Source organism: Heterocephalus glaber, unplaced genomic scaffold (assembly GCF_053883595.1).
Source record: "Heterocephalus glaber isolate CG9 unplaced genomic scaffold, H.glaber_assembly_v1.0 deba00001447, whole genome shotgun sequence".
NCBI lineage: Eukaryota > Metazoa > Chordata > Mammalia > Rodentia > Bathyergidae > Heterocephalus > Heterocephalus glaber.
The window spans coordinates 1,089,402-1,115,671 of NW_028258299.1; the positions used below are offsets into that span (position 1 = coordinate 1,089,402).

Below are 26,270 nucleotides of genomic sequence, written 5' to 3' on the forward strand. Positions count from 1 at the left end.
GGGCGGGGCCTGGGAGAAGCGTGACGGGCAAGGCGTGCGCGGCGGGCCGGGGGCGGGGCCAGAGGCCGAAGGAGGCCGGAGGTAGGTGGGCGGGGCCGGAGGCGCTCTGGGCACGACGGTGACGCGATGGCCGCCGGTGCCCGCCCGAAACCCCGGAACCTGCGGCAACTCTGCTCCCGGGGACAGTGTGAGACCAAAGTGAACCTAAGAAACGCCATCGTGGCCTGTGAGTGAACTCCCTCATATCCCTTCCCTTACAGAGTGCTGAAATGCCCCACAAGATAGCCGTTTTTCTAATTGCTCGCTCTGCTTCTGTAAACATACTTGCTTTATCGGGAACAGATGGTGCCTGGTGCCTCCCTGTAACCACCAAACCCTGTAACCACAGAGTGTCCTATCTTGACAAGATAGCTGGGCTGTGAAAAATATTTTGCAGCTGGATGAAAAACATGTTGACCTCTCCCTGAACTTCTTTGTTTGAGCTACCTATAAAAGCTGTGCTGTTCCCTGCTTCGGGGCTTCACTCCTTTAGAGAGTGGAGTCCACGTGCGCGCGTGAATAAACTCCTTTCAGTTTTAACTTTGTCTTTGTCCCAGTGTTTGGTGATTTTCTCGCTCACCTGGCATAGCAGACAGACTGACAGACGGACGGCGGGCGGGGGAGGGTGACGGGGGAGAAGGGCGGGAAGTGGGCGGGATGGCATAAGGGGCGGGTTCTGAGCGGTGGGCCTGGTGGGTGGGCGTGGCCTCTGGTGGCCGGCAGCACCTGCTGAGCCTGGAGTTCGGGTCCTGAGCGGCCACAGGAGGAAGGCTGGCAGTGGCCTCTGGACTCTGGGACAGGCTGCGGCCCCAGCTTAAGTGTCATCCAGGGCTCAGCTGCCGGCAGAGTGGCACCACGGCGGGCAGGCCGCCCCCGGCGCCGGTCCTGGACTCCTGCAGCAGCTCCTGCGTGGAGGCTGTGCGGTACGCTGGGGAGCGTGGGTTTCGTCGGTTCCGGAACGATCCCTGTTCTGGTCCCACCTGCGACGCCAGCCTCCAGGGAGCCAGACAGGAACCCAGAATCCACTCATCGCTTTCCCCTGGGGCGGGGCATGGGGCCCGGCCCCGGCCCTGGCCCTCGTGGCCCTGCTGCCGCGCAGTCTGGAGGGCCCATCCGGCGGGCGGAGCCCAGCACGGCCGGCAGGGGGCGCCGTCGGCCCATCTGCGCCTCACTGGCCGCTGCAGAACTCGCCCTGGGGACCCTGGGGGAGCAGGGGCTCCTGCGTCTCAGGCACTGGTGGGGAGGCTGGCTCGTCCCCGGATCACCCCTCATGCCCCCTTTCTGCAGCAGCCTTCCGGGCTCTGAGACGCGGTGGGGACCAGGGCTCTTGCCGGAGGAGGGTCCCTGTTCTGCGCCAGAGCCACGGGCCTCCCTACACGGAGTCACTGCTCCGCGGGCGCCTGCAGGAGGCCGAGGGTTTGTGGGGCCTTAGGGGAGAGCAGCCACAGCCCGGAACAAGGGTGCCCCCCGGGCTCTGACCTCTGCCTCCGCCCCAGTGTGCCATCGGCAGCCCCCATCCTTAACCGCTTGTTCCCCCCGGCAATCTTAGCGATGCTGCCCCGGCTGCCTCTGGCCTGGCCATTCTCCAGCAGTGTCACACCGCCTCTCTGACTCCCCAGGCCTCAGTTTGCTGGTCTGTGGCACGGGGCGGTGGTCGGAATTAGCTGTTTCTCAGAGCGTCCTGTGCCAGGGCCCAGCACATGGACCTGGGGCTGCGTGGAGATGCAGCTGGGTCTGTGGGTCCAGGCTGGGGGATTCTGCCTCGGCAGCACAGGCCACCCTTCAGGGAGCAGCCTCTGAGGCTCTCGCCTCAGTGATATCAGTAGCTTTGTCAGCCTCTGGTGCCCGGCCCAGCTCTGATCATTGTTCGAGTGGAGTTTCTCCAGCCAGGAGAGCAGGCTCTGTCTCTGGGTTCCCTGCTGGGTCCAGGCCAGCACCATCCACAGCCTGGGGAGTGGTCAGTGAGCCGGGCGCAGGCTTGGCCACAGCAGGCAGTGCTGTGGGGCTGGGCACAGAGGCTGCCTGGGACCCCAGCATCAGGAGGGAAGGCAGGCAGGCAAGAGCCAGCTGTCCATTTTTGCAGGGCCCCACGCCCAGACAGTGGCACTGCAGGGTGCACACCTGCCCCGGGAGGGGTGCCCAGGTGATGCCCTGAGCCCCTCCTGGCCACCCTCTCCGAGGGAGCAGGGCTCCCCTTGTTCTCTGCAGGGCTGTGTGCTTGACGCCAGGTGCCTGGGTGCTGGCCCTGTTCCCACCCGAGGAAAGCAGGGTGGTAGGTCTGGGTCCCCAGTGGGCAGGTGTGGGTCCTGGCACCGGTATGGGGAGCCCCCACCCAGGTTGGCAGTTCTGGGCCCAAGGACTGAGGAGGAGCCCCGCCCACCAAGCTGAGCTGCTGGAGAGAGCCTGGGGACAGGATTGGCTGGCCGATGGGGTGCGGCGGCAGAGAGGCTGCTGCCCTGCCAGCGGCCAAACCTGGAGAACAGGTTCCTCCAACTGGCGCTGAAGTGACAGTGGTGGTGGCCAGGAGCGATGCCCTGGCCTCTGTGGATGGAGCCCGGAGGCCCTGTGAGGTGGGTTGAGGGAGGTGGTGCCAGGCTGGCTGGCGGCAGGAGCAGTGCCTCTGTGAAGGTCTCCGTAGGTGGGGCAGCCCAGGGATGGGGCGCAGAGCCTCGCACTGCCCTATGAGTGAGGGCAGCGGCTCTCTCTTGGCCAGGGGCGGGGTGGCCCTGTGCTGGCAGGGCCAAGAAGACAGGATTCCTGGGTGTGACAGAGTGGGGGCCTCAGGACCTGAGTGGGGACTGAGAAGGGGACAGCTGTGGAGGGTTTGGGCGGCTGGGCTGGAGGGAAGCACGGGGCGCCAGCTCTGCGAGGCCCACCCCTGTGCCCTGCCCTTTTACCTTCCGCAGTGGGGGGGTCTTGGATGAAATGGGGGCCCACGTGTGTAGGGCCATGGTCCTGAGCTGAGCTGGCTGATGACAGAGGAAGGGCTGGGCACGAGGGGCCCCAAAGGGAGACTTTCTGGAGGGTGGGCGCTGCCCTGGGAGGAGGGTGAGGCGGCTCTGTCCACGGGAGCTGTGCAGCTTCCCACCCCCACCGTGGGCACCCAGTGGGCAGCGGGCGAGGCTGGAGAGGCTGGGCTGGGCTGGGCTGGGCAGCGTTTGTCCTGGAGGAGGATGTGGGCCAGCACCGGAGGCTAGGCCTGTCCTGGGCTCTGCTCAGATGGGGCAGGTGGTGTGGCCGTTCCCGGCCGCATGCTGGGTCCCTGCAGAGCTCGCTGCCCTCCGTGGCAGCATCTTCCCCTGCAGGGGCTGGAGCAGGGAGGCTGGGGGCTACAGGTGTGACCTGGGTGGGGCCTTGGCTCCCACCTGGCAGGTGGAGCGTCAGGGTCTCAGCTCTGGGCGGCCCAGAGAGCCCCTGGCCAGTCGGGGCCTCAGCTCAAGGTTCCAGGAGGAGCAGCCGGGCGGGTTGCAGGGCGCCTCACTCCTAGCAGCACGGGGTTCTCTGGGCCTAGTGGGGGAGGCAGAGCCGGCCACCTCTAACCACTCTTCTGGCTGTCCCCGGACTCCCACAGAGGGGTGGAAGCGGCCGGATGTGGTGGCTCACACAGGAAGTCCCAGCACAGAGAGGCTGAGGCTGAGGGTTCCAGCCCAGCCTGCCTGGGTGCTTGGTCAGGGGATGAAGCTTAGTAAAGACCCTGGGTCCCTGAACCGGGCAGCAAGAGAAGCAAGCAAAACAACATGATAGGGGAAGCAGTGCCACTGAGGTCTGGCTGAGCCCAGGCCAGCATCAATGGAGCCCGATCTTTCTGCTCCGTGGCCTGCGGGAATGAGAAGGCCCATGGGTCACACTGGGTACCCCCCACTGCTTCCTGCAGGTCTCCTTCCTGGCACAGAACTAGACGGCCCAGCAATTCACTCCCTGCTCTCACTCCTCTGCCTCAGAACCTTCCTTGGCTCCCCAGTGCCCCCAGGATGAAGCTTCAGCCTGAACCTGGCATTCAGTCCGCCCATGGCAATAAGGGCACCCCGAGGAGCTGTTCCACAGGGCAGGATCCCAGTCAGGCAAACACTGCCCCGGTTCCTAGGAGGCGGTGCCCCCACTCCTGCCCTGCAGGCCAGGTCTTCCCAGCACATCCAGGGGGCTGTTCTGAAGTCCTGGCAGGTGAAGGCCGGGAGGTAAGGCTGGGTCTGCGGCATCTTCTCCCAGCCCTGAGCGGACAGCACCTGCAGGGCCCTCCTGGCTGGTGTCCTGGTCTGCACGGGGGCCCTGAAGTTGGGATGGGGCGTGGCCCAGAGCATATGGGAGGCCGGGAGGCCCCGGGAAGGAGTGGCGTGGAGGTGAGAACTTCAGGCCACATCTCTGCTTAGTCCCTGTGCCCGCGGTGCCTCCGGTGCCCTGCTGTCCTGGCCTTCATGCAGACGCCACACCTCCCGGGAGCTTGGGAACTCGGCCCTGCCCAAGGCGCAGTGGCAGGAGGGGCAGAGCTGCTGCCAGGCCCTGGGCTCCATCCCGGTGGCATCAGCTCCACCTCTTCCACCACCTCCCAGGGATCCTGGATCCTGGGGGCCTGAGGGGAGGGGACCACTGTCCGGATCCCCAGGCCGGATGTAGGGCGGGGTGGGCCTGGAGCTGAGCTCTGGCCTGGGCCCAGCCTGGTCTGGAAGCCTTGGGCATTGGTGGCTAGGAAGGGCAGAGGGCAGTGCCCTGCAGGGAGGTGGAGGCCCAGGCCACTGGGGCTGTGCCAGTGTACAGGGCAGCGTGGACCACCCTGTCCCTTCATAGAGGCTGCTGCCTGGCCGCCCCTCTTCCTGCCCAGGCTGGGCCATCTGGCAGGCACCATCCTGCCCCTGCCCCTGCACCTGTGCCTCCTCGGGACCCTCACCACAGCCCGTCCCTGCCGGTCAGCCTGCTCCTCCTGCCCGTCTGTCCCTCCCTGCTGTCCCTCAGGCGGACAGTGCAGCACTCTGCTCCGAGGCTCAGGCTGTGCTGGCCTTGGCACGGTCACCCCACCCAGGGCCCTGGGGGAACCCCTGGTTGGGGGAAGGTCCCCATTGAGGGCCTTCGCAGCCTCCCCACGAGCTGGGTGCTGGGACAGGGGTGGGCACCAGGAGGCCCACTGGCACCTTTGGGGTGCTAGCCATCAGCTAGGAGCTCAGCAGGTGCTGGGCGCCAGCAGGGCTCCCCGAGCTGCCATTGTGGGGGCTTCCTCTGCTGCTAGGGTTCTTAGCATCAGCAGTACCAAAGGCTTTGGCCTCAGGGCCTTTGCCCTCCTGTTTTTAGGTGGAGGGCAGGGTCTCGTTATGTAGCCCAGGCTGGGTGACAATGCTCCTGCCTCAGCCTCCTGAGTGCTAGGATTTGAGGTGTGCACCACTGCACCCAGCTTCCTTCATCTTCCATTTTGGAGGCGCCCAGAGACCTTTTGTTTGGTATGGATCGCCCGGGGGTGGGCTAGCCGTCTCCACCAGCTCTGGGCTCCAGTCATTTTGTGAGCTGGTTGTTGAACACAGCCACTATTAGTCAAATTAAACTAATTATGTATGTAAAACACAAATTACATTAAAAACCCAAGGTGTTGAACACCCGGAACATATCACTCTCTAATTATTGACATCCTACCATTATGTCTGCCCTTATCTAGGTACAATTTTATTGTGTCTGGGTAGTGGGAATAAACCCTATGAGTGATGGCAAACCTTTTAGAGATGAGTGCCCAACTATAAACCCCAAACCCACTTACTTATCGCAAAGCACCAGCCCTGCAATTAAACCTGGAGCCTGAGGTTTTAGTTTAGGAAAAACAGCTCATACATTAACATCTCTTGTCTTAAAAGCAAGTAACACTTGTGCCACAGGTTCGCCCTCTGCACTGCATGTGCTGCTCATCTCTGCCCAAGCTGGCAGTCAGTGGACTCCCACTAGTGCCTGGAAATTGCTCCCGTGGGGATATTTACCCCACAGAGATGGTGAACACCAGCCCGGCCCCGAGAGCAGTGGTTCAGCCTGGACCAGCCACCCCTCTTGGTCACCAGATGCTTCCCCTTTAGAAATCAAAGTGACAGTTGAAGAGCCTTTTTTTATGAGGCCTTGTTAAAAATAGCAATAAACCAATGGCATGGTAATATAAATAGCATTGATATGAGCAGTTTATGAAAAACTGTACTTGCTCGAAACAAAAATTCAGCAAGAAAAGCGACATGCTTTACATCTTTACAAATCTCCCAGGTGTCTGGCATGGCATGACAGCTGGATTCTCCCAGGGCCCCGTGGCCCATCTGTGGCCTGTGTTGTTGTGGAAGTCTTGGAAGAAACCTGGCCTCATGGATGGATGTGTGGCCTCCCCACGTGGCTGTGGCAGTGTCCTCAAGGTGGCTGCAGAGTGGACCTGAACCGGGGGGGGGGTTGGCTCCCCTGGGTATGCAGGTCTCCCCGGTGTGGACCATTTCAGCCTTGATATTCAGGAATCATGTCAGCGTTGCTGCTGAGCTTCAGCAGAGGCTTCCACGTCTGGGAACTGGCAGGCTCGCAGCAGTGGGTACGAGTTTTCAAAGGGCTAATTTTCACTCCGAGCTTGAGTTCTATGATTGGCAGTAGGTCCTGCAGCTTCCCTGTTTAAGTAGCAGGCTTACTGGGTTTTTTCTTTTCTTTTCTTTTTTGAGATAGGATCTTGCTTTGTTACCCAGGCCAGCCTTGAAGTGATCCTCCTGCTTCAGCCTCCGAGTAGCTGGGACTATAGGTGTGTACCACCATGCCTGATCTCACATTCCAGAAAAGATCTGTCAGAGTCTGAGCTGGCACAGCTGTGGTTCATTTGTCAGCTTCCTTCCGGTGACAGGGGACTCCAGGTGTGTGTGCCGCTCAGTTGGAGAATGGCCTTCTCCCTAACTCAGCTTGGGGTGTGGCCCTATTTGGGTGGTGTCACCCTCCCTCCCTGTGAGTGTCAGCACAGGGTAAAGACAGCACTTGCTAGGAAAGCAGCGTAGACCTTGTGGGGCTCTGAAGGTTCTGGCTCACAGGGTTCTGTGGGCCCCGCTTTGGGAAGCAGCACCCTGGGGTTCTCTGGCCACTGTGTGCCATGTTGATTTTCGCTGTCCCTGCTGGGCTTCCGAGGCCTGTCTCCTTCCCACACAGCCCCTCTCTTCCTGCTCCTGACTTGGGTGCCCCACACATGCATCCCCACCTAGCGGCCCCCCCGGCCTTTTCCTGTCTCCCTCTTGGGGCACAGGTCCCCCCACAGCGGCGTGAGCTCCATTCTCACTCTGGGCTGGGTCGCTGCTGCCCGGTGCAGCCAGCCAGGCGGTGGCAGAACCTTCCTGGGCCTGCGGGCACTCAGCCCAGCCCCAGCTCTGTGTTCCCTGCATCCTGCAAGCCAGGGTGGGCAGTGGGGCCCTGGGCTGGGAGGGAGGGGCCCTGGAGAGGGGAAGCTCCGGGCCGCCTGCCATGCCACGGACCTGCCCTTTCCAGCATCACCAGGATTCTGGGCACAGGTGCACCCCTCAAGTCCATGCCCAGCCTGGCCACTGCAGGCAGGGCTAGCAGGGCACGGGAATAAGTGGGCCCATGTGAGTGTGGCCCTGAGGGGCCCTCGGGAACACTGAGGAGCTCCATGAGGTGGGGGCTGGAGCGGAGGCCCTGGCTGCCAGGCCTGGGGCCAGGAGAGTAGGGGCAGGTGGCCACTCTCTTGCTGTGACTAGGCTCAGCCTGCGGGGCCTTGGGCAGCAGGTCTAGGGGAGCCGGGCTGTGGGGTGCTGAGGGTTGAGGGCCTTGCTCTCTCTAGGCCTCCGTTTCTCCCTTCAGAGAGGGATTTATCTGTGGTGTTGCCCAGGGTCTGGGACCAGGAGGCAGAGGACTCCTCCATCTGACACCCCCACAGGCTGCCCCTCGGCACTCCCTGAGCCATGGGATGCCAGGAAAGGGCATGGCCTCTCAGCTCCTGACACTGACGCAGAAGGTGGGCGGCGGGAGGGGAGAAGCAGGGACGGCAGGCTGGGGCTTGTGGGGGCTCCTGGCGCTGCCGGGAAGGGGCCACCACAGGCACTGAAAATGGAAGCTGTCAAGGGGGGCCAGGGTGGGGAGCCAGCTCAGGATTTGTGGCTGAGCAGGTGCCCGGAGCTGGCCCAAGGGGGGGCAGCTGACAAGGGTGGCTGGAGCCTGGGGCTGCTTCCTGAGAGCCCCTTCACACTCAGCGATCCCGGGGGCGTGGGGCTGGTCCCTCGGAGGAGGAAAGTCTACCATCAGGGTGTGGATGTCACCCCTGGTCCTGGCTAGGTGCTGGATGCCCTGATTACGCAGTGACAGGGGCAGGGGGACCTCTCTGCTCTGGGCCCGGCCTGGCCCTGTGTGAGGCCAGTGAGCAGGTACCCATGATGGAGCCAGTTCCCAAGGGTCGGAGCAGGGCCAGAGGTCTGAGATGGGAGGCTTTCCTGCCTTGGCCTGGGCTCCCGGGGGTCGGCCTGAGCCCACGGCCAGTCCAAGGGGGAACAGGCCTGGCAACTCAGCCGGGACCTTCCACCTGCAGCCCCTGCCACTGGTGCCCACCCTGCCAGAGGGCCAGCTTCTGGGGTGAGGGTAGGCAGGGGCTCCCAGGTGCCAGGCGTGGTGGGCCCCATGCCAGCGGCTGACCTCATGGTCCTCGGCGGCCACACCTTGGCTTGTGGCGGCCGGCGTGCACGGGGCTGTTGTCTAATTAGGCTCCGTGGTGCCAGCCCAGCCGAAGCCCCAGCCTCCCCGAGCTCCGGCAGGCATGTTGAGGCATAGCCACTCCGGCTGAGCAGGAAGCTGACTTGCAGGCACCTGGTGGGTGCCGACAGGGCTGGTGCTGGGCTCAGCCTGGTGGCTGGGGAGCTGCTGCAGCCGGTGCCTCAGGAGAGTCTGGGCTGGGAGACCCCACAGCCTCGGTGAGCCAGGGCCGGGCCGACAGTGAGGGCCCCCAGAGAGAGGAGGGGCCTGAGTGGAGGGCGAGCAGGGGCTGTTTGAAGCCCACTCTCCACAGGCCCTGAGGCCAGGACCTGGAGCCCAGTCTGGCTGCTCCCAGCTGGAGATGGAGCTCTGGCTTGAGGGGGGCTGTGAGTGGAAGAGGGGCTCTGCCCTGGCCCTAGCTGCCCTCCCCACGGGGCAGAGAGTGGCTCTGGGGTCTGCAGGGTCCAGGCGTCTCCATAGAGACCCTGTCCTGGGCAGCTCGGAGGGCTCCAGGGTCCTGTGACCACAGCCCTGGCCCCTAGCAGTCTCTGTGGCTCCAGGGAGGATGGATTAGGGGAGGGAAGGCACTGAGGAAGAGGTGCCAGGAGGCTGTGGAAGGCACTGGGCAGGACTGGAGGGTGATGAGGGGTAGGCAGGAAGCTTCCAAGCCGGGGGCTGCAGGGCTGGGGCACGGGGCCCTGGGGCAGGGCAGGAAGCTGGTGGGAGCGGGCACCTGGGGGAGCAGGGGGGCTTGGAGCCCTGCCACGAAGCCTCCAGGAGGATGGTTGCCTAGGAAACCCGGGGCCTCCGTTCATGGCCAGGACTGAGTGGGGGCTGAGACCCTGGACCTGCGGTGACACTGTAGGCAAAAAAGGGGTGCAGGGAGCTCTAGGTGGCCAAGCCCTGTTGGGCGTCTGAGTGCCCTGGCTCTGCAGGGTCTGCTCTGCTGTGAGGCTGGCTGGCTCCCATTTGCTTCTGATCTGCCAGACTTTGAGATGCCTCCTTGGTGCGGAGCAGGCACTCTGGCAAGGAGGCCTGTGGCTCGGTCAGCAGTGCTCAACTGTACCTGGTGCCCACCAAGAACAGGAGGGTTTGCAGCCCCAGCCCCACGTTCTTGGCCCCCAGGCCTCCTGGCCCGGCTGCCCCCTCCCTGGCCGCCTCTGTTCTCATAAGCACTGGGGAGCTGGGCTGCAGCCTGGCGTCCTCCAGTAGGGGTTGCTGTGGCGTAACCCCGCCCCAGGGCACTCACTGGGCCCTCACAGACCTGGCTGACTCTGCCTCTTGCTCTCCCCAGGCCTGTGATGGGCAACACACCCTGCTGTCACTCCTGCAGGGGACACTGGGGGAGCACAGGCACCTCCAGGCAGCCTCCTGCCTCCTGCTGACCCCAGGCCACCACAGCCCTCTCTCCAGCATGGCTCCCCCACCGGCCGGGCCTCTCAGTGCTGCTGCTCCACCCGAGGACCCAGGGCCGCCTCTGGACTGCAGATGGCTTTTCCTGAGCGCCAACATTCTGCCTGTGGGTGAGTGAGATTGTGCCGGGCCAGGCAGAGTGGTTCTCCTGCCAAGGGACTGTTCCCAGAGCCCCAGGGAGCACGGACCTCCCGTGAGGGCCCCGAGGGTGCATCGTGGTCGGGGAGCCCAGGCACCCTGCGGGGCGGCCACACGCACCTGTCCCTCCACGTGGCAGAGTCTGGCTGGCTGGACGAAGAGCACGTGGTGCAGCCCAGCTGGGCGAGGGGCTGGGTTGACCGCTGGGAACAGCTCTGTCAGGCCCGGGTCCTGATCCGAGGGGCTGGCGGGTCGGGTGTGGGCCCGGTGGGGGCTGCCTCTCACTCTCAGCTCCGGTTTTCCGGCCGCTCTGCTGCGGGCTAGGCCTGCCTCTGCCTGCCCCTGTGCATGCTCTCCCTAGGTCCCCAGGTGTGCCCCGACAGGCCCTGCCAGCCGCAGGCGGAGATGCGTCGCTCCACTAGCACCACCCTGCTGCCTGCGCTTTCATCTCCATGCTGCCTGGCGGACCCCAGGGAGCATGATTCCCCGTGGGCGGGGTGAGCAGAGCCCAGAGTCTCAGCCTGGTGTACTGATGCTGTGTCAGGCCGGTCTTGGCCCGGGGGTTGCTCTGAGGGCAGGGGTCGGGCCCTGGTCTGCCCCAGGTCTGTAAAGAATCCCAAGGCAGCGCCACCGGGCCAGGAAGGGTTCCTGCCAGAGGGCAGGCAGCAGCAGCGATGCTGCCTCTCTAGCCGTGTGGCGGTTCTGGTCTAGGTGGGAGTGGGTCCTGGTCTGTTGGGCGGGCCCCTGCCCTGGCCGTGCAGCTCAGCTCCCCCCACCTGTGTGTGCGTGGGGTCAGCATGGTGCCCCAAGCAGAGTGGGTCTGGGGGGCTCTGGGTGGCCCTGGTCCACTGGGTTCAGGGTCCTATGCAGGCGGCTTGCACGGAGCCCAGCCACACGTACCAGCCCACTCTGTTCCGCCTGGTCTTGGACCCAAGGCCTCTGCATCCCACAGAGGCCCCTTCTCCCGAGGGGCAGTAAGGCTGCCAGGGGCTGGGCTGAGCTGTGATTCGCACCCACCCACCTCGCTGGTCCGTCCCAGTAGGCACCCTGCTGGGGACCAGGATGGCCGCTAGGGAGGGCAAGGGGCTGGCTGGCTGGGGTGGGGCTGGACAGTGGTGGAGGCCTCTCCGCACCTTGCTGCCCCTTGTGGCTGCAGCCCCTATGCAGTTTGTCTGCCCTAGTTCTGTGTATCCATGGTAACGGGTTTCAGGAAGAGAAACCCAGGCCAATTCCTGGCTGCAGGGCAGGATGCGCAGGAGTTCATGGTGGGCAGAGGCTGCTGCATTGTTGGGGTGTGGCCCTGGCCCCCAAACCCAAGGCCTTGAGGCCCAGATGCCCCGTGGAGGGTGCTGAGGCCTTGACATCCCAGGCCAGCCCCTCTCAGGCCCTGACCAACTTACCATCCTCTGGGGAAGCTAGTCCCCATCCCTCACCCCCGTGCCCCTGGGGTCATGGATGGCAAAGGCAGAAAGTCAGAAGTGGGCGGTACTGGGCTGGACAGACACCAGGGCTTCCTTGCAGGGAGGGTGGTTCCTGGCCTGCTGGCCTTGGGAGCTGTCCTGGCAGCCACCTGACTGCGCCAGAGCGTGGCACCTTCTCTTTCTGGGACTTCCAACAGTTTCTCCTCCTCCCAACGTATGGTTGGCATGGAGGTGGGCAGGGATTCATGTGCCCACCCTGCCCTGGGGTGGGCTATGCTTGCCTCGGAGAGCTGATGGCTTTGCAGGCCGCAGTGGGGAGGACTACTGAGCCTGCGGGGTGGGGGCTCTTCCCCGCACGCTGCCCATCCTCCACAGCCCAGCCCCAGCTGCCGTGGCTCAGGTGTGGGCCAGGCTGCGTAGCTCTGGGAGACGGATGTCTGCTGCTAAGCCAGGTGCATACAGCTGGGCTTCTGCCTCGATGGGGGAGAGAGGGCCCAACTGGCCCCAGGGGTCCCAGGGGTCCCAGCGTGCGGAGTGGCTAGAGATGGGCTGTCCTGCAGGGCTGTGTGTACTGAGAGGATTCCAGCCCGTGCTGCCTGTCTCCAGGGGCACCAGACTGTGGCCCTCAGGGCTGCAGGCCAGCTGGAGCAGGAATCAGGCTTGGCTGGGGCCACGGGGCTGGCAGAGGGGACAAGAGTGTCCACAGGCAGGACACGTGTGTGGGATTCCCGCCCCAAAGTGCCCAGAGCAGGCCTCCCTGGAGACCCCACACTGCCACGCTGTCTGCTCTGTGTGACTTCTCCTCCTGATGGAAGCAAGTCAGACTCGAGGAGCTGCAGGAAGGAGCAGGACACAGAGAGGCAGAGGAGGTCTGGCTGCACCTGCGGGCTTCAGCCTGGGCCCTCAGCTCCTCTGACCTGGAGCTTGTCCTGGATACTGGTCTTAACCACTGCTTCTGGTGCCCTGTGTGTGGCGCCCGGGCGCCATGGGGAGCTCTCTTCCCATAATGCTGCCTGGAACCGTCTTGCTCACGTGTCCTGCACCAGCTCCACACACTCAGGGCCTCAGTTGTTTCCGTGGAGGCTGGCATTTGATGTGCGCTGGGCGCTTTGAAGCTTCTCTCTCAGCCTCTCGCCGAGGAGCTGGAGGAAGCCGGCAGTGTGCGTGCTGAGGGTGCAGCGTGCGCTGTGGGCCGCTGTGGGGAGCCCGGCTGCCTTCCAGATCTGGCCTGCTGGGTGCAGGACCAGGGGCAGCTCTTGGATGAGGAAGGACACACGGACTCTCCACCGGGGCCACCTGGGGAAAGTGACCCAGTAGCAACTGCTCAGGGTCCTTGGGGCTGGAGATGGGTACCTATGTGCCAGGCATGGAGGACCGTGGGGAGGGTCCCCGCAGGGACTGGGGAGGGGCTGGGGCTTCTTTGTGGTCCTGTGGGCAGGACAGGGGTGGGAGCCACTGCTGGCTGAGGGGGCCCAGGTGCGGGCATCACTCAAGGAGGGGAGGCTGCATCTTGGGGTCCTTTAGGGGCTGGTAAATAAGGCTGGGGAGGGGCTGAGGAGGCGGGGAGCTGTGGGGAGCTGGGGTCCAGAGGCCACTGCTGCAGGGGCCCAGCCCAGGAGGAGCGAGGCAGGAGATGCCTCCAGGGAGTGTGTAGGGTAGTTCGCTGCCTCCACCTGGCCCTCCCCAGTCTCTCTCCCTGCCTTGGGAGCATGGAGGAGGGCGGCCAGGTGGGCAGGCGGAGCCAGTGCCAGGCTGTTCCCATCTCTGCTGCTCCACACCCAGAGCATGGGGCCATGTGGTCGCAAGAGGCTGCCTCCTGAGCACAGCTTCTCCTGTTGTCAGGAACAGGGGGCAGGGGTGCCTCGTCCCTGGGGCTGCGTGGGGGTCCACAGAGAGGGGACGGTCTGGACAGTGCAGCTGTCCTGTGCGTGTCCTGAGCGGCCAGCAGAGAGGAGTTCTCCTGGGTCTTCACCCGAGGCACTGAGGGAGGGGGTGAGGGGGGTCTGACGTGTTGCTTAGTCCCCTCCCTGGCTCTGTGCCCAGGGGTCTAGGCCCTGAGTGGCCAGCTGGGACCCTGTACCCTGGGACCTGCTGCCTGGCCCCATGTGTGCTGCCCTGGCTCCTGGTCCCACAGCTGCTGAGGGCAGTGTGTAAACTGACTCCTGGGTCAGGGTCTTTGGGGTCTGCATTCTCTCCAGCTTCTGATAAGGGGTCAGGCAGCAGCCAGGGGTCACTCTGCCTGGCACAGGGCCTTGGGTTCCTGTTCTGTAGCCTCAGGCCCACCCCCACCTGTGTGGTACCAGGAGTGCCCAACTGTACTCTGCCCAACCCCAGCTGGACCACTCTGCCCAGGTCTCAGACTCATGTTCACTGAGAGCCCCAGTGCAAACCCACCCCAGCTTCCCTCTCTGGGCAAAACACCGGCCCTGAGGCATCCTCCAGTCCAGATCCTGGCCACAGCCTTCCGCCCACGATGGCCAGCCACCCCTGGGCACCCTTGCAGGTCCAGGCCCCCACCTTACTCCGGCTCTGGGGCCGCCCAGTCTGAGCTGCCAGCCTGGGCAGAACAGGGGCCACTTCCTGCTGCCCCTTCTGCCTCCACCCCCCACACTCACACATGTACACACACGTGCCCCCAGTACACACACAGGCCACACGCACATGCACACACATACGACACACATGCACGCATTGCACGCGAGTGGACACTTTCATCACCCTGGCCAGCACCGCCTTGCCAGATGCTCAGACTCTCTGAGCTCCGCGCAGCCCCTTCTTGGCCACCCAAGCAGTGCCTGCCCTCTGAAGGCCCCGGCTGCCATGGGCCCGGCCCCGGTGTGTACCCCACGGTGTTTGTAAAGGGCTTGGTGACCTGGCTGGGTGCGTGTTCCACGCTGGCCAGTGCCAGAGGCTCCTCCTGGCAGGGTCACACTGAGCTCCTGGTCACCGGGCCAGAGCCCTGGGGGTGCTTGGAGGGGACACAGCAGCTGTAGGGAGGCGAGAGTGAATGGACAGATGGGCTGACAGCCTGGTAGCCGGTGCTGGCTGCTGTGTACAGGTGGCAGTTGGTTTATGACAAAGATCTGTGTAGGCGCCGGGGCTTGGTGTGGTGAGGACAGGGCAGGGCCCACACCCTGCCGGCCTCGGCAGCAGCCCCTTGGCGCCCAGGGTGGCCGGAGCCACCAGAGCATCTTCTACCAGGGCAACTGCTGTGTGTGCCAGCTTCCTGGGGCAGGGGAGCTCTGGGGGCTTCTCCATGCCATCTTGCCCCACCCAGGCTTGGTGTCCCAGCCCCAGTGCCCAGGAGAGTCCCTGCCCTGTCCCCGCTCTGAGCCCAGGGTGGCGCAGCCTCGCCCATGCCTCCTCCGTACTGACCTTGGGAGGCATCAGTGGGACTGAGGACTGTGTTGGCTGCCAGTGATGCCGCAGACATGATTTTCTCCCAAAGTGAGAGGCCACCCTGTCACCTGCCCATGGCTTCCCACTGCCTTGAGCAGCCAGCTCTGGTCCCATGGGCAGCTCCCTCCCAGCTGGCCATTCTGCCTCACTCACCAGCCCTGGACTGCCCCACGAAGGGGCCCAGGCTGGCGTGGGGGAGTTGAAGCCCCAGCTCAAGGTGGCTCCTAGACTGGCCCTGCCTGGCTACAGATGCCCGGTGATGGCAGTGCTGCTCCCTGCCAAGGAAAGGTGCCTGGGGACCCTGGGGACCCTGGGGAGGCGCTTTCTTCCTCTCTTTGTGTTTCAGTTTCCCTCTCCAAGAAAGCATGGTGTCAGGAGTCACCTGCAGCCCCCGGGAGTGTGCCCACCTCTTCCTGCTGGCACCAGCAAGACACAGCCAAGTGTCTGGGGGTCTTGGGGCAGGAGGGAGTGGTCTGCCCTCTGGGCCAGCTGGGGTGATGCCCTGCCCCACTCCCACCCAGAACAGCCAGCCCGGCTTCCCTTCCTGAGCCGTGTGGGAGGCAATGCTCGTGGGGACAGAGCTGATCCTGCACCGTCTTGGGTTCTGACTGAGAACGGGACGTCTTAAGACCAGATGCCGGTGGAGAATGGAACACACACTTTCTAAATTTAGCCAGTTGTGATTGCACATTTACCCAATTAACTCATCGATTCTGTGCCTGAGCTGGCTCTCCCCAAGGCCCTTGCTGTGCCGCTCGCTGCTGCCCTTCCTGTGGCGCTCCGAGCCTGTGTGGCCTCAGTGGGGACTGCACAAAGGTCTCAGAGCCCGGCCCTGAGCCATCTGTCACTCCTGAGCTGGGCTCCACCACCGGCCGAGAGCAGCTCACGGTGCACAGGCAGGGGCCAAGACCCACTGGGCTCCTTTCCACCAGGGAGAGATGAAACCTGAGGGTCCTGGACACCAGGCCTGTCTCCGGCATTGGAGAGCAGTGGGCATGTGGCTCCCTGCGTGCAGGAACCTCACCATCTTGGTGGGATGGCAGATTCAAAACAAAACAAGGTCATGTCCTGGTCCAGAGGGCCACAAGGCAACCAGGGAAGACTTCCTGCAGGAAGTGCTGTTTGTCAGGCCTTGGCAACCAGGCCAGGGGCAGGGGGCACATGGCGGAGTCCATCCGTGCAGTGTCTGAGGTCAGGCGGATGCTGGGGAAGACAGCAGGGCCTGTTCCGGACCCTGGGCATAAGGCTAGGTGTCTGATACAGTGCTGTCCAGCAGCATGGCGGGTGTCCTACAGAGGCCAGGGGGCCTAGTGGGGGCTGAGGGTGGGCCAGCAGGGCCACCAGGGAAGGAGGCCGCTGGGGCCATGGGCTGGAGAGGCCCTTGGGTCGGGTGATGGTGGTCTGGACGGCTGGCTCTCTGCTGCTGGAACTGAGCCCCAAAGTACCTGGCCACCGAGATGGATGCATCACACGCCACCCATCACAGGCAATGTTGCTCCCTTCTCCACAGCTGGTCTGTACCAGAGGCCCGGGACCCAGCCACCTGGCAACCCCAGGACTCCTGGAGCCTCTGCTCAGTCAGGGTTTCTTTCATGGCTCCGACCTGCATCTCAGCTTTGGCTTTGCACAGGAGGAAGCCTGGACCTCACTGTCTCCTTGCTGTCCTGGGTCTCTGTCTCTTGGCCATATCCCCTGGGGAACAGAAGTCTTGGGCAGTCCTCTCCTGGGCTTTGCCTCCACAGGCTGCAGGCCCTGGCTCTGACCGGGCCCCGGCGTCTCTGTCCTGTGTCTCTCCTCCCTCCTACCCGAGCCTGGCACAGACTGGAAGGTGTGCAGTGGAGGTGGCCGGAGGGTGCTGCTCACTGCAGGTGCCCAGGAAGTTCACAGGCCCGGGCCTCCCTGTGCTGCCTGCACCCAGCCTGGGCGGGGTCTCTGAGCCCAGAGTGATTGCTCAGGGCTTCACTCTGAGAAAAGCCTTTGGAGGGGCTGGGGACAGGCAGATGCAGAAGGCAGCCCCCAGCCCACTGGCCAAGCCCCTTAGGAGCCAAGTCTCAGGAGCCAAGCAGGGCCCCCATCCTGACCTGTGCTTGGCCCCTGCCAGCTCAGGACATAAACTGGGAGGGCCTGGGGCATCGAGGGTGGGCAGGAGGCTGGCAGTGTGTTCCTGCAGTCATACCTCGTGCATGCATCCCACTCACTCGGGGTCTTTGGGCAGCTCCTCCTTGGGGTGGGGGTGGCACTTCTCTGGCCCAGTATGGGAGGCCAGAACTCAGGCTGAGTGGGGCTGTATGCCGAGTAGCCTTGCCTGCATCGAGCTGTGCCCTCTGGGCAACCTGGGAAAATCGCACACATCTGAGAATCTATGCCTGGGGAAACTGAGGCCTGGGGAGCAGAGGGCGAGGTCACTTGTGCATCTCTGGAGACGAGCCTTCGTCCTTTTAGGTCACTAGACCAGGGCCAGAGAGTGACAGGGTCTGTCACAGGGCAGAACAGGGATGCTGGCCTCCCCTCCAGAGGCGGCCCCCCTACGGCCCTTCCTCCTCCCTGGCCGCCTGCCTGACCCAGGAATCTGCTCCCACTCTGGTGCCCATTTGGGGCTCATCCCAGCCTCGGCCTTTCCTCCTCTGCCAGGCAAGGTTGGCGAGTCCAGGGGTTGGCATCTCCTCAGTGGCCACCTCCTGCTCTTGGGCCTGGCCAGGATTCTCCCGTCAGACACTGGAAAGTGGCATCCAGGGGCCGCGGGGGTGACTTCCCCAGCAGGCTGGCCCCTGCCTGTGCCGTAGCTCAGAGAGGCTCAGCTCTGCGGCCAGGGCAGGCCCAGGAGAGATCTAGGGCTCTCCATGCTCTCTCCTTCGTCCTGGCCTGGGGCCACGGGGGGGGGGTCACCCCGGGAAGGAGCCCAGGACCTGCGCAGAAGCCTGGGGTGCCCGGAAGGGTCCCAGGGCCCCGGAAATGGGCTGCTGGTGTGCGACTAGTGTTTCCCACCCGGGGCCCTCTCCAGGCCTGGGGAGCAGTTTCCAGGACAGCAGCCCCTTGCCTCCCTCCCAGGAATCGGATGGGGGTGCTCCGCTGAGCCGGATGGCCTCGCCCCTCAGGAGCCCCAGACCTAGGCTGCCGGCTCAGCAGGTGCCCTGCACTCCTGCGGGAAGGGGCGGCCCGACCCCGCCTTCTCGCATCTGGGTGGGGGATGGGCTACGCGGAGCCTCGGCCCCGCCCCCTCCGCTCGGGTCTCGGCTGGCCTTGGGGGGCGGGGAGCGCCGCGTCTTTGCGGGAAGGCAAAGTACTTTGGCTGCGGCGGCGCGGGGCGGGCAGGGGGTGTGGTGCGGAGCGCGAGTGACGGCGCGCTCCTTGCTCCTTCGGCGGCGCCTCTGCGGGGCGCAGTGTCGCCGAGCGCGCACAGCTCGCGCCCCGGAGGGAGCAGCGATGCCCACCGCGCCCGTGACCCTGCCCGGCCGCCGACCACCACGCGCTGCGGAGACAATGGACGCGGGAGCCGCCCCGCGGGGACACAGTAGGTGCTGCGGCTGTGGGGGGCAGGGGACGCCGGGGTCGAGGGGCTGGCCCGGGGCGCGGGCGCGGGTGGGGGTCCCGGGTGCAGCGGCTGGGCAGGCAGCGGCTCCGGTGCTGGGCGGGTCCCCGGGCACCCCTGCAAACTTTGCGTCCGACGGGGTGGGTGTCCTGGGCCAGGGCCCTGGCAGCTGGATGGTGGCAGGGCTTGGCCATGTGGCCTGGGAGGCGCTGGGTGACACCTGCAGCCTTCACCTGCTGCCCAGGCGGAAGGCAAGTGGGGACCCGACACTGTCCCGGAGGGGAGCAGGTGGTGAGGGGAAGTGTCAGGTGTCCTTAGGGGCGGTGGGCATGGCAGAGGGAGGGGACAGCACATAGGAAGCTCCCACCTCCTCTCTTCCCCACCGCCTTGGGCCCTGAGGCAGAGGTGGTGACCACAGCTCCCCACCGAAGCTGGCTTTTCTTCAGTGAGCAGGAACCTGGTGTGTGTCCTGTCCTCCCCTAGCGCCCTGGCTCCTGAGGTGACCCAGCTGTCTTGGTGCCTGGGCTAAAGTGCCAGCCTGTCACAGGGAGCCCACTGGTGAGCCCCCTGGATCTGAGGCCCAGTTGGAGATCTGCAGCCACCTAGGGGACTTCAGGCACCATGGTCAGGGGTGCCAGTCAGAGGTCAGAGGTCACCATCATGCCTCCTGCCAGCCTGCTGTGTCCCTCTGGGGCTGTGGGCTGTGGGAGAAATCAGCCCCACACCCCTAGTCATGTCCTCTCTGTGCTAACACAGCCATGTCCTCTGCAGGCTCCACACGGAGGGTCTGGGTTCCAATCGGACAGGGAAACAGGTGCATGGCAGGGTCAGCCCTGGGCTGCACCTAAAGGCCCCAAGGCCCTGCTGCTGGCACCTGCCGTGTGTGACGGGAGAGCTGACCCTTCAGGGTCATTGGCATTGGGAACCCTGCATGGCTCGGGCTGTGTCCCCAGGGAACCCAGGACAGCAAGAGAGGCTGGAGTTGGCCTGGGTGTTGGCATGGGGACTTGGGTGTATCTGCGGGGCTCCCTGGGAGCTGCTCTGGTGGCCTTGATGTTGGCACCCCTGCCCATCTCAGTGCATGCACAGTGAGCACGAGGCTGGGGGAAGGCTGCCATCCAGCTCTGGTAGAGCCGCACGCTGTTGCTGGGGACAGCTGAGGGGTGCCCAGAGTGGGTTGGGCAGTGGCTCCTCCTGTAAGGACCAGGCAGAGAACCCCAGCCCATGGCTGGGCCTGGTCTGTGGATCTGGGGTTCCCCTGTGGGTCTGGGTACTTCCTCTAGGGGCCAGAGGGGCCTGTAAGCAGGAGGGACCCCTCCAGGCCCTCCGGGGAATGAGGGGGTGGCCCCAGCTCCAGAGGCTCTCACTCACTGCCCCCCCAAGAGCTCAGGTTACATAATCCCCCACCCCACACATGGTTGCTGTAAGCGGCAGCAGCCAGGTTTGACAATACAAGTTGTAATTGGATTTTAATTTTTAATGTCTGCAATAGATGAAGAGCTACGGGCCAATTTGTATATACTCTGTTAACTCTGTGCCCAATAGGACTGCTTAATTTGCTGCTAACTATTGCACCCGCCTTGTCGCCTGCTCCAAGGAAGGGTGGGAGCCTGGCCCGGAGCGTATGCCCGGGACCCGAAGGCTGCCTGCCTCCTGCTCCGGGGAAGGGGATGCTGACGGGGCAGGCTGCCTGCCGGCATGCAGGTTGAACAGAGGAGTGGGCAGAGTGCCCTCTTGCTGCCCGGCCAGCGTCCCATCCTTGCCCTGCTCCCACACCCAGCGCCACCCCAGCCCGTGTGCTGTGGGCTCTGGCTGCCCCTGGCTGCTGGGAGGAGGTGGCTGCTAATGGCATCAGCACACTCACCACAGACCCAGCTTTCTGGTACCTGCTGCTCTCGGGCCATCGCAGACCTGGCTGGGACTCTTGAGCCCAAGGCCACTGGGTACAGGTGACCCAAGTTCTCTGGGGTGCCACTTGCCATTGCCACCACTCCCTGCTCATCCTGTGAACCAGGGGTGGGGGCGGGCACCAGGACCCTGCAGAGGGTCTCCAGTGCTGGGGTGCAAAGGCCCTGGGGGCCCTCGGTCTGCAGACAGACCAGGCCCCAAGCAAAAATGGGGCTTCAGGCCAGGAGGTCCCTCCTTCTGCCCCAGCCGGAGGGGTCCTGGGGCGCGGCTGCTCATCAGCGGCTGCCCTCCAGATTATTCTTAGGTCTGTTGTGTAACAGGCAGCATTGGAGGGAGAGGGAGGAAGGGCTCCTAGAGATGTCTCCAGCGGCAGCCGCTAGCCAGCTGGGAGTCAGCTTTTGTCTTTCCCATCCACCCCGCACGAGGGGACAAAGGAGGCTTCTTGGCCACCCAAGCCAGCCTGAGCAGGCCAGCCCGGGCCGTGGAGAGGGGCCAGGGCTGGGGCAGTGGGATCTTGGCCCCTTCACCTGCCGAGCTTTCTGAGGTGTGGGCTGAGCCTAGCTGGACACTCCCTTGGCCTCTGGCCCCTGCAGCCCCGTGTGTGCATGTACGTGTGTGTGTGTGTGTGTGTGCGCGCGCGCGCGCGCGCGCCCTCCTCCCTGGCTGGCTTAGAGCAGCAGTGGCCTGGGGTGGAAGAGGGTGCCCATCCTGGCCCTGAGCTGCACCCTCCTGGCTCCTCTTGCTGCCTTCCTTTCCCGCCCCCTTCAGTGTTCCCAGCAGCCTTTGGGTGTCGATTCTGGGGTCTCCACCCCCACAGATCCGAGCAGGCTCCTCACACCTGTTTTCTGAGCTCCTGCGATGTATCAGACCCCCGTGGGTGGGCAGCGCCAGGAGGAGCCAGGCTTGATGGCAAACAAGAGGGACCTTGAGGGGCCTGGAGGCTGAGGAGTCTTCTGGGCTGGCGTCTACTCCTGCAGGATTGGTGTCTGTGCCCCCCTTACCGGCCTGGATCCCATAGCTTCGTCTCGTCTCCTTCCTGCACTGGACTGGATGAGATGCGTGTGCCCCCAGACAACTGCTCATGGGGCACCAAGGCAGCTGGGGGGGTGGCTGGCAGCCATGGGGCTCCTGAATCCCCTTCTGGGACTGCTGTATGCAGCGGGGCACCTTGGCCCCGGCTGGTGGGGTCTGGCAGCTGTGGGGGGGGCACAAGAGGGACAAGGAGGGGCTGGGGAGGAGGGGCCCTGCCAGGGCCCTGTGGCTCCCGCCTGCTGACTTGAGGCTCCGCTTACGATCTGTGATTATGACTGAGCTGCTGCCCAGAGAGAAACCAGAAGGCCCAGAGGACCATGACAGCAAAGGACAAGTCACTAACATGTCCCTCCCCTGCATCTGGGGAGCCCCAGAGAGGCCTTGGATCCTTGCTCCACACCAGTGCCCCAAGCCAAGGCCCTTACCAGGGATGGGCCCAGCCCAAACCTGGGTAGGGGCTGGGGACAGACGCCCCTCCAGCGTTGGCAGTATTCCTTCTGGGCTCCTGCTCCATTTTTGTGGACGTACCCCAGGTCCAAGGGCCACACAGGCACCTCTGAGAAAAGACGTCCTGGACATGGGGCTTTGGGGTCCCCATGGCTCCAGGCCCCAACTGGCTGAGGGGCTCATGCTCTTGCCTTCCTCCTTTGCAAGGCAGCATCCAAGCCAGCTGCAGGTCCTGACTGGATCCTCTGAAGGAAGCTCATGCTCCCTGCCGGCCCTCAAAGGCTCTGTTGCCTCTGGTGGCTGCCAAGTCCTCGTTCCCAAGGGTCCCGCGCTGGCAGGCAGCACTGTGCTGGGAGAATCCTGCTGCCCTGGTTGACGTCAGGCGCTGTGCCCGTTCATGGCACCCCTGGCAGTGTCTGCATCACTCTCGTTTTTCCTGTCTTCTGGTGCCCTTCTCTGTCGCCCCCTCCTGTCTGTCCCACGCTCTCTTCTACTTTCTGTTGGAAGTCACTTATTCTGGGGCTTAGGGTTCCCCGAGGTGACTTCCAATGGCCTCCTCTTCTCAGGATCCTTAATTTCCTCTGCAGACACCTTTTCCAAATCAGGTCATGTTTGCAGCTTCCAAGCAATGTGGATGTACCCTGGGGACATTTGGCCCACCACCAGGGCCCTGCTGTCCTCTCGCTGCTCCCCTGCCTGAGCCCGGGGGAGCCAGAGGCAGGGCCAGTGGCTGCCTCATTCCCACAGGCTGGGGACGGGGTGGGGGACACACTGGCAAAGGGAGCAGAGCTTCCTAGCAGCTCTGGGATCCCCGACTGGCTGATTCCTGGCTTCCGGCTCTCCTGGTCTTGTTTGAGTCTGGCACCATCTCCACAAGGAACTGGGAAGGGGAGGAGGCTCTGGGGTCTCCCGAGAGCCCTCTCATCAAACTCTCAGAGGCTGTTGGCTCCTGTGCCATGGGTGGGGGCAAGGAGCTGTCCTCAAGTACACCCTGCTTGGAGTGGCTCTGACAGGCCCCAGAGCCCTGCGGCTGCTCTGATGAGGCTCCTATAGACCAGACTCTTCTGGGATTCCGGCCCAGCTCTGCCCCTGCTGTAGCCACTTTATGTATCATCTCCAGGCAAGGAGAAGGCAGATCGAGCCCCAAGCCCTGCCGGAAGCCAGGGTTACTCCTGTAGAGATGTGTGTTAAACAGGGACTCAGATTCTGCAGGGAGGGGATGCAGGTACCAGGTCAGGTGGGGCAGGGACAGGGTCTGCACCAGCCCCTGCTCTTCTGGATGGGCTTTCCACACTGATGGAGGCTCTGCCTGGACGATGAGAGCCAGGTTCTGGGTGGACCTGGCTGGCCCTACTCCCTGACGCTTCTCAGCTTTGATGTGGGAATGGGAGACTAGCACTGAACTGGGGCTGCCTCAGTTTCCCCAAGCCTCGCCCTTGGAGCCCACCTTTTCTCAGTGAATGGGTGAGCAAGGCTGTGGCTCTGCACACAAGGCCTCAGCGCAAGAGGCTCCCAGGACATCTTGGGGAGCTGCAGCCCCTGCCCTGCAGAGCCCCGCACGTAAGGCCCATTCAGGCACAGGCTGGCCAGGCAGGGATGGCTGTATCCTCGGGTGTCCCCTTCCTGTGGCTGAGCTGCACGGTGCTGGGAGCCCCTCCCCGATGGGATTTGGTCCTTGTCTGTAGAGGCTCTGAGGGTTTTCCATGAGACATTTTCAGCTGCCGCTTTCTTGCTGCCGGCCTCTCTGTGGGGTGGCGGCCCTCTGCCCCACTTTCTCAAGAGCTTCTGACTGCCTCCCAGCCTGAAGCTGCGCGGGGCCTTCTGGGATGCTTCCCAGCCTTCGGCACACAGGAACAGAGCTAACAAGCAGCCCGGTCCTGCCTGGCACCTCCTGCCTGACCCGGCTCCCTGGACCCCCAGAAGAGGTGCTTCAGAGGCCCCATGCCCGCCACTCCTTGGCCTCTGGGTTCCTGGGTGAGATTCTTGTGGCTCAGAGCCTCAGTTTCCCCATCTGTACGAGGGGGTGGAGGTGACTATTGGCAGAGAAGGCAAGGAATTGGGAGGGGCAAGTCCCCCCCCCAGAGGCAGCCCTGCCCCTGGTCCATCGCTTCCTTCCAACCCTCTGCTTGGCCGCTCGGTACACACTTTGTCCCCTGGAAACAGGACTTTGGGTACAGTTTAGAGCAGAGCCCAGGGCAGAGGGTGGCAGGTAGCCTGGCACATGCCACAGAGTGGACTCTGATGCGCCTCCATTGGCGAGGTGCCAGGATGCCACCCCAGGGCCCACTGTGTCCCGGGCAGTGTCCTAGCTGTGGGCCACGGGACCCAGAGCCAGCCTGCCCCTGGACCCCTCAGTGATACGCAGAACCCAGCCCACGGTGACAGGTGAGAAGTTGCAGCGGAGAACGTGACTAATGAAGACAGATCTCGGGCTGTGCAGATTGACGCCGGCCCTCGGGAAGCCCAGTTACCCTGCAGCAGACTCTCCACCAGCCCTGGACGTGGTCTGCGGCCAGTGCTATGGACCAGGCAGCCCTTTGGGCTCTGTGATGCGGTGTGCCGTGGACCCTCCCTGGGGGCTGTGGATGGGCTTCAGTCCCTGAGTCCTGCCCATCCTGGACTGAAACGTGCTTTTCAGCTGCAGGCCCGCTGCCAGGGGAGAGGCAATGATTCAGGCCCCAGCTGCCCTCCATGTGCTGGCGAGGAAGTGTCTGTTGGCACAGACACCATGTCCAAGCCCGGGATCTTTGTCATCCTTTAGAATGCCAACCCTGGAAAGCAGGCCTGTGTCCCATCAAAGGCTGATGGGCTGAGGCAGAGCAGAGCCTGGTGGCTCTCCAGCTCCACTGGCCTCAAGATCTGCTGTGGAAGGGTGCTTGTGGCTTGGGGTGGAGCTGCACTGAGGGCACCTGGCCCTCCGGGAGCAAAGCAGAACTTCCCAAGGAGCTGCTGCCCGGCCTCCAGCACCCACACCTGGGCCGGCTGGTGGGAGAGCTGCCCTGCGGAAGTACCACATCTCAGCTCAAAGACAGCAGCTGCCGGCCTGCAGCGAGCCCTGCAGTGAGCCCTGCAGCGAGCGAGCGGGCTGCTGTGGCAGGGACCGGAGCCCTTGATCCTGCGCCTGCCTTCCCACCCTCCTTGCCTGTCTCCCTACTCCCAGCCTGTCTGCTCTTTGCGGCCACCAAGAGTGGCAGGAGGCTGGGGCAGGGCTGTCGTGGGCTGTCCCCTCCTGAGCTGCCCAAGGCACAGCAGGTAGGCCCCAGGGTACTTACATAATTCACGGGGACAGGAGGTGGCTGGCTGGGGCTGCTCGATCGGATCATGGCAGGGCCAAGACTTCCTTCCTGGGCGCCTGGCCCACCCAGGCCTGGCCCTTCTGTCTTGGTGCAGGCAGAGCCGGTGTCTCCCAACAGTGCCCCAGCTGGTCTCCTCTGCTTCCGGGCCTCGAATGCAGCAGGTGCACAATATGATATGAGCAGCTCTTGGCTGAGTTCAGCTGAGCCTGGAGAAGCCTTTTGCTCAGGAAGGGGGGCTCTGAGCCGTGCTACTCAAGGGCAGCGTGGAAGGGTGCCCTGCTGCCACCTCGTCCCATCCCTTCCTGTCAGTCCCATCTGGGTGAGGGCGCCCCCAAGGGGTCTCAGTGCTGTCTACCGCTGCCCTGCCCGCCAGCATGCAACAGGGCACGGCTCCGGGCTGGCACCCTTCCCCCTGCGACCCCACTCGGTGGCAGGCCAGGAGATGGAGACCCCTGATGCATCTGTTTCTGGTGGGTGCTGTCACGTAAGATGAGGAAGTCGAGGCTGGTTGGGGGGGGGGCCTGCAGGGGCTCTGGGATGGTGGAGGAGGCAAGGCCACGCCCTGGGGGGCTGAGCTGGGGCAGCTGTGCACACCTGGGCGCTCCCACAGGCCGGCCCCTCAGAGGAGCAGGACACTCCCAGCTCGGCTCCTGGGCTGGTTGGGCACCCCAGGCGGCCCGTGCCTGGCTGCAGCCAGTCTCCTCCCAGCCTGGGTGGAGGGTTGCCCTCCAGATGTCCCCGTGTCCCCAGCCTCACCCCTGCGTACCTGTTGAGCAGCGTGTGGGCGGCTGTGTGTGCCTGTTTGTGTGTTTGTCTTTTTAAAGCAACTTGCAGCTGTGTTTGAGTCAGTCCCTTTCTCCTCGAGGAGCCGTGGAGCGGCAGGCACTTTGTGTGTTATTTTTGGGCTTGGAATTATTGGGAATTATTATATTCTGTATTTGTAAGGGAACAGCGTCGCCTGGGGTTGGCAGG

The 26,270-nt window shown here is 64.0% G+C and overlaps 1 protein-coding gene and 1 long non-coding RNA gene across 6 annotated transcripts in view; both read left to right on the top strand.

The window, feature by feature from the left end:
• The first annotated feature begins 26 nt into the window (after positions 1-26).
• On the top strand, positions 27-584 carry LOC147827358 (uncharacterized). Its single transcript, XR_015452470.1, has 2 exons — positions 27-226; positions 343-584. It is a non-coding gene; the product is annotated as an uncharacterized LOC147827358 (long non-coding RNA).
• A 1,920-nt stretch (positions 585-2,504) lies between these two features.
• Positions 2,505-26,270, top strand: part of Plch2 (phospholipase C eta 2) — a 62,001-nt gene continuing 38,235 nt past the window's right edge. The window contains exons 1-2 of one of the 5 annotated variants that reach the window (XM_087214361.1): positions 2,505-2,609; positions 10,010-10,238. In XM_087214361.1, the coding sequence (XP_087070487.1) occupies positions 10,130-10,238 (109 nt within the window). In that variant the 5' untranslated portion in view covers positions 2,505-2,609; positions 10,010-10,129. Of the gene's footprint in view, positions 2,610-10,009; positions 10,239-18,380; positions 18,598-26,270 lie in introns of those variants that run through there. The other 4 variants (XM_087214356.1, XM_087214357.1, XM_087214358.1 and 1 more) reach the window with 4 other exon arrangements.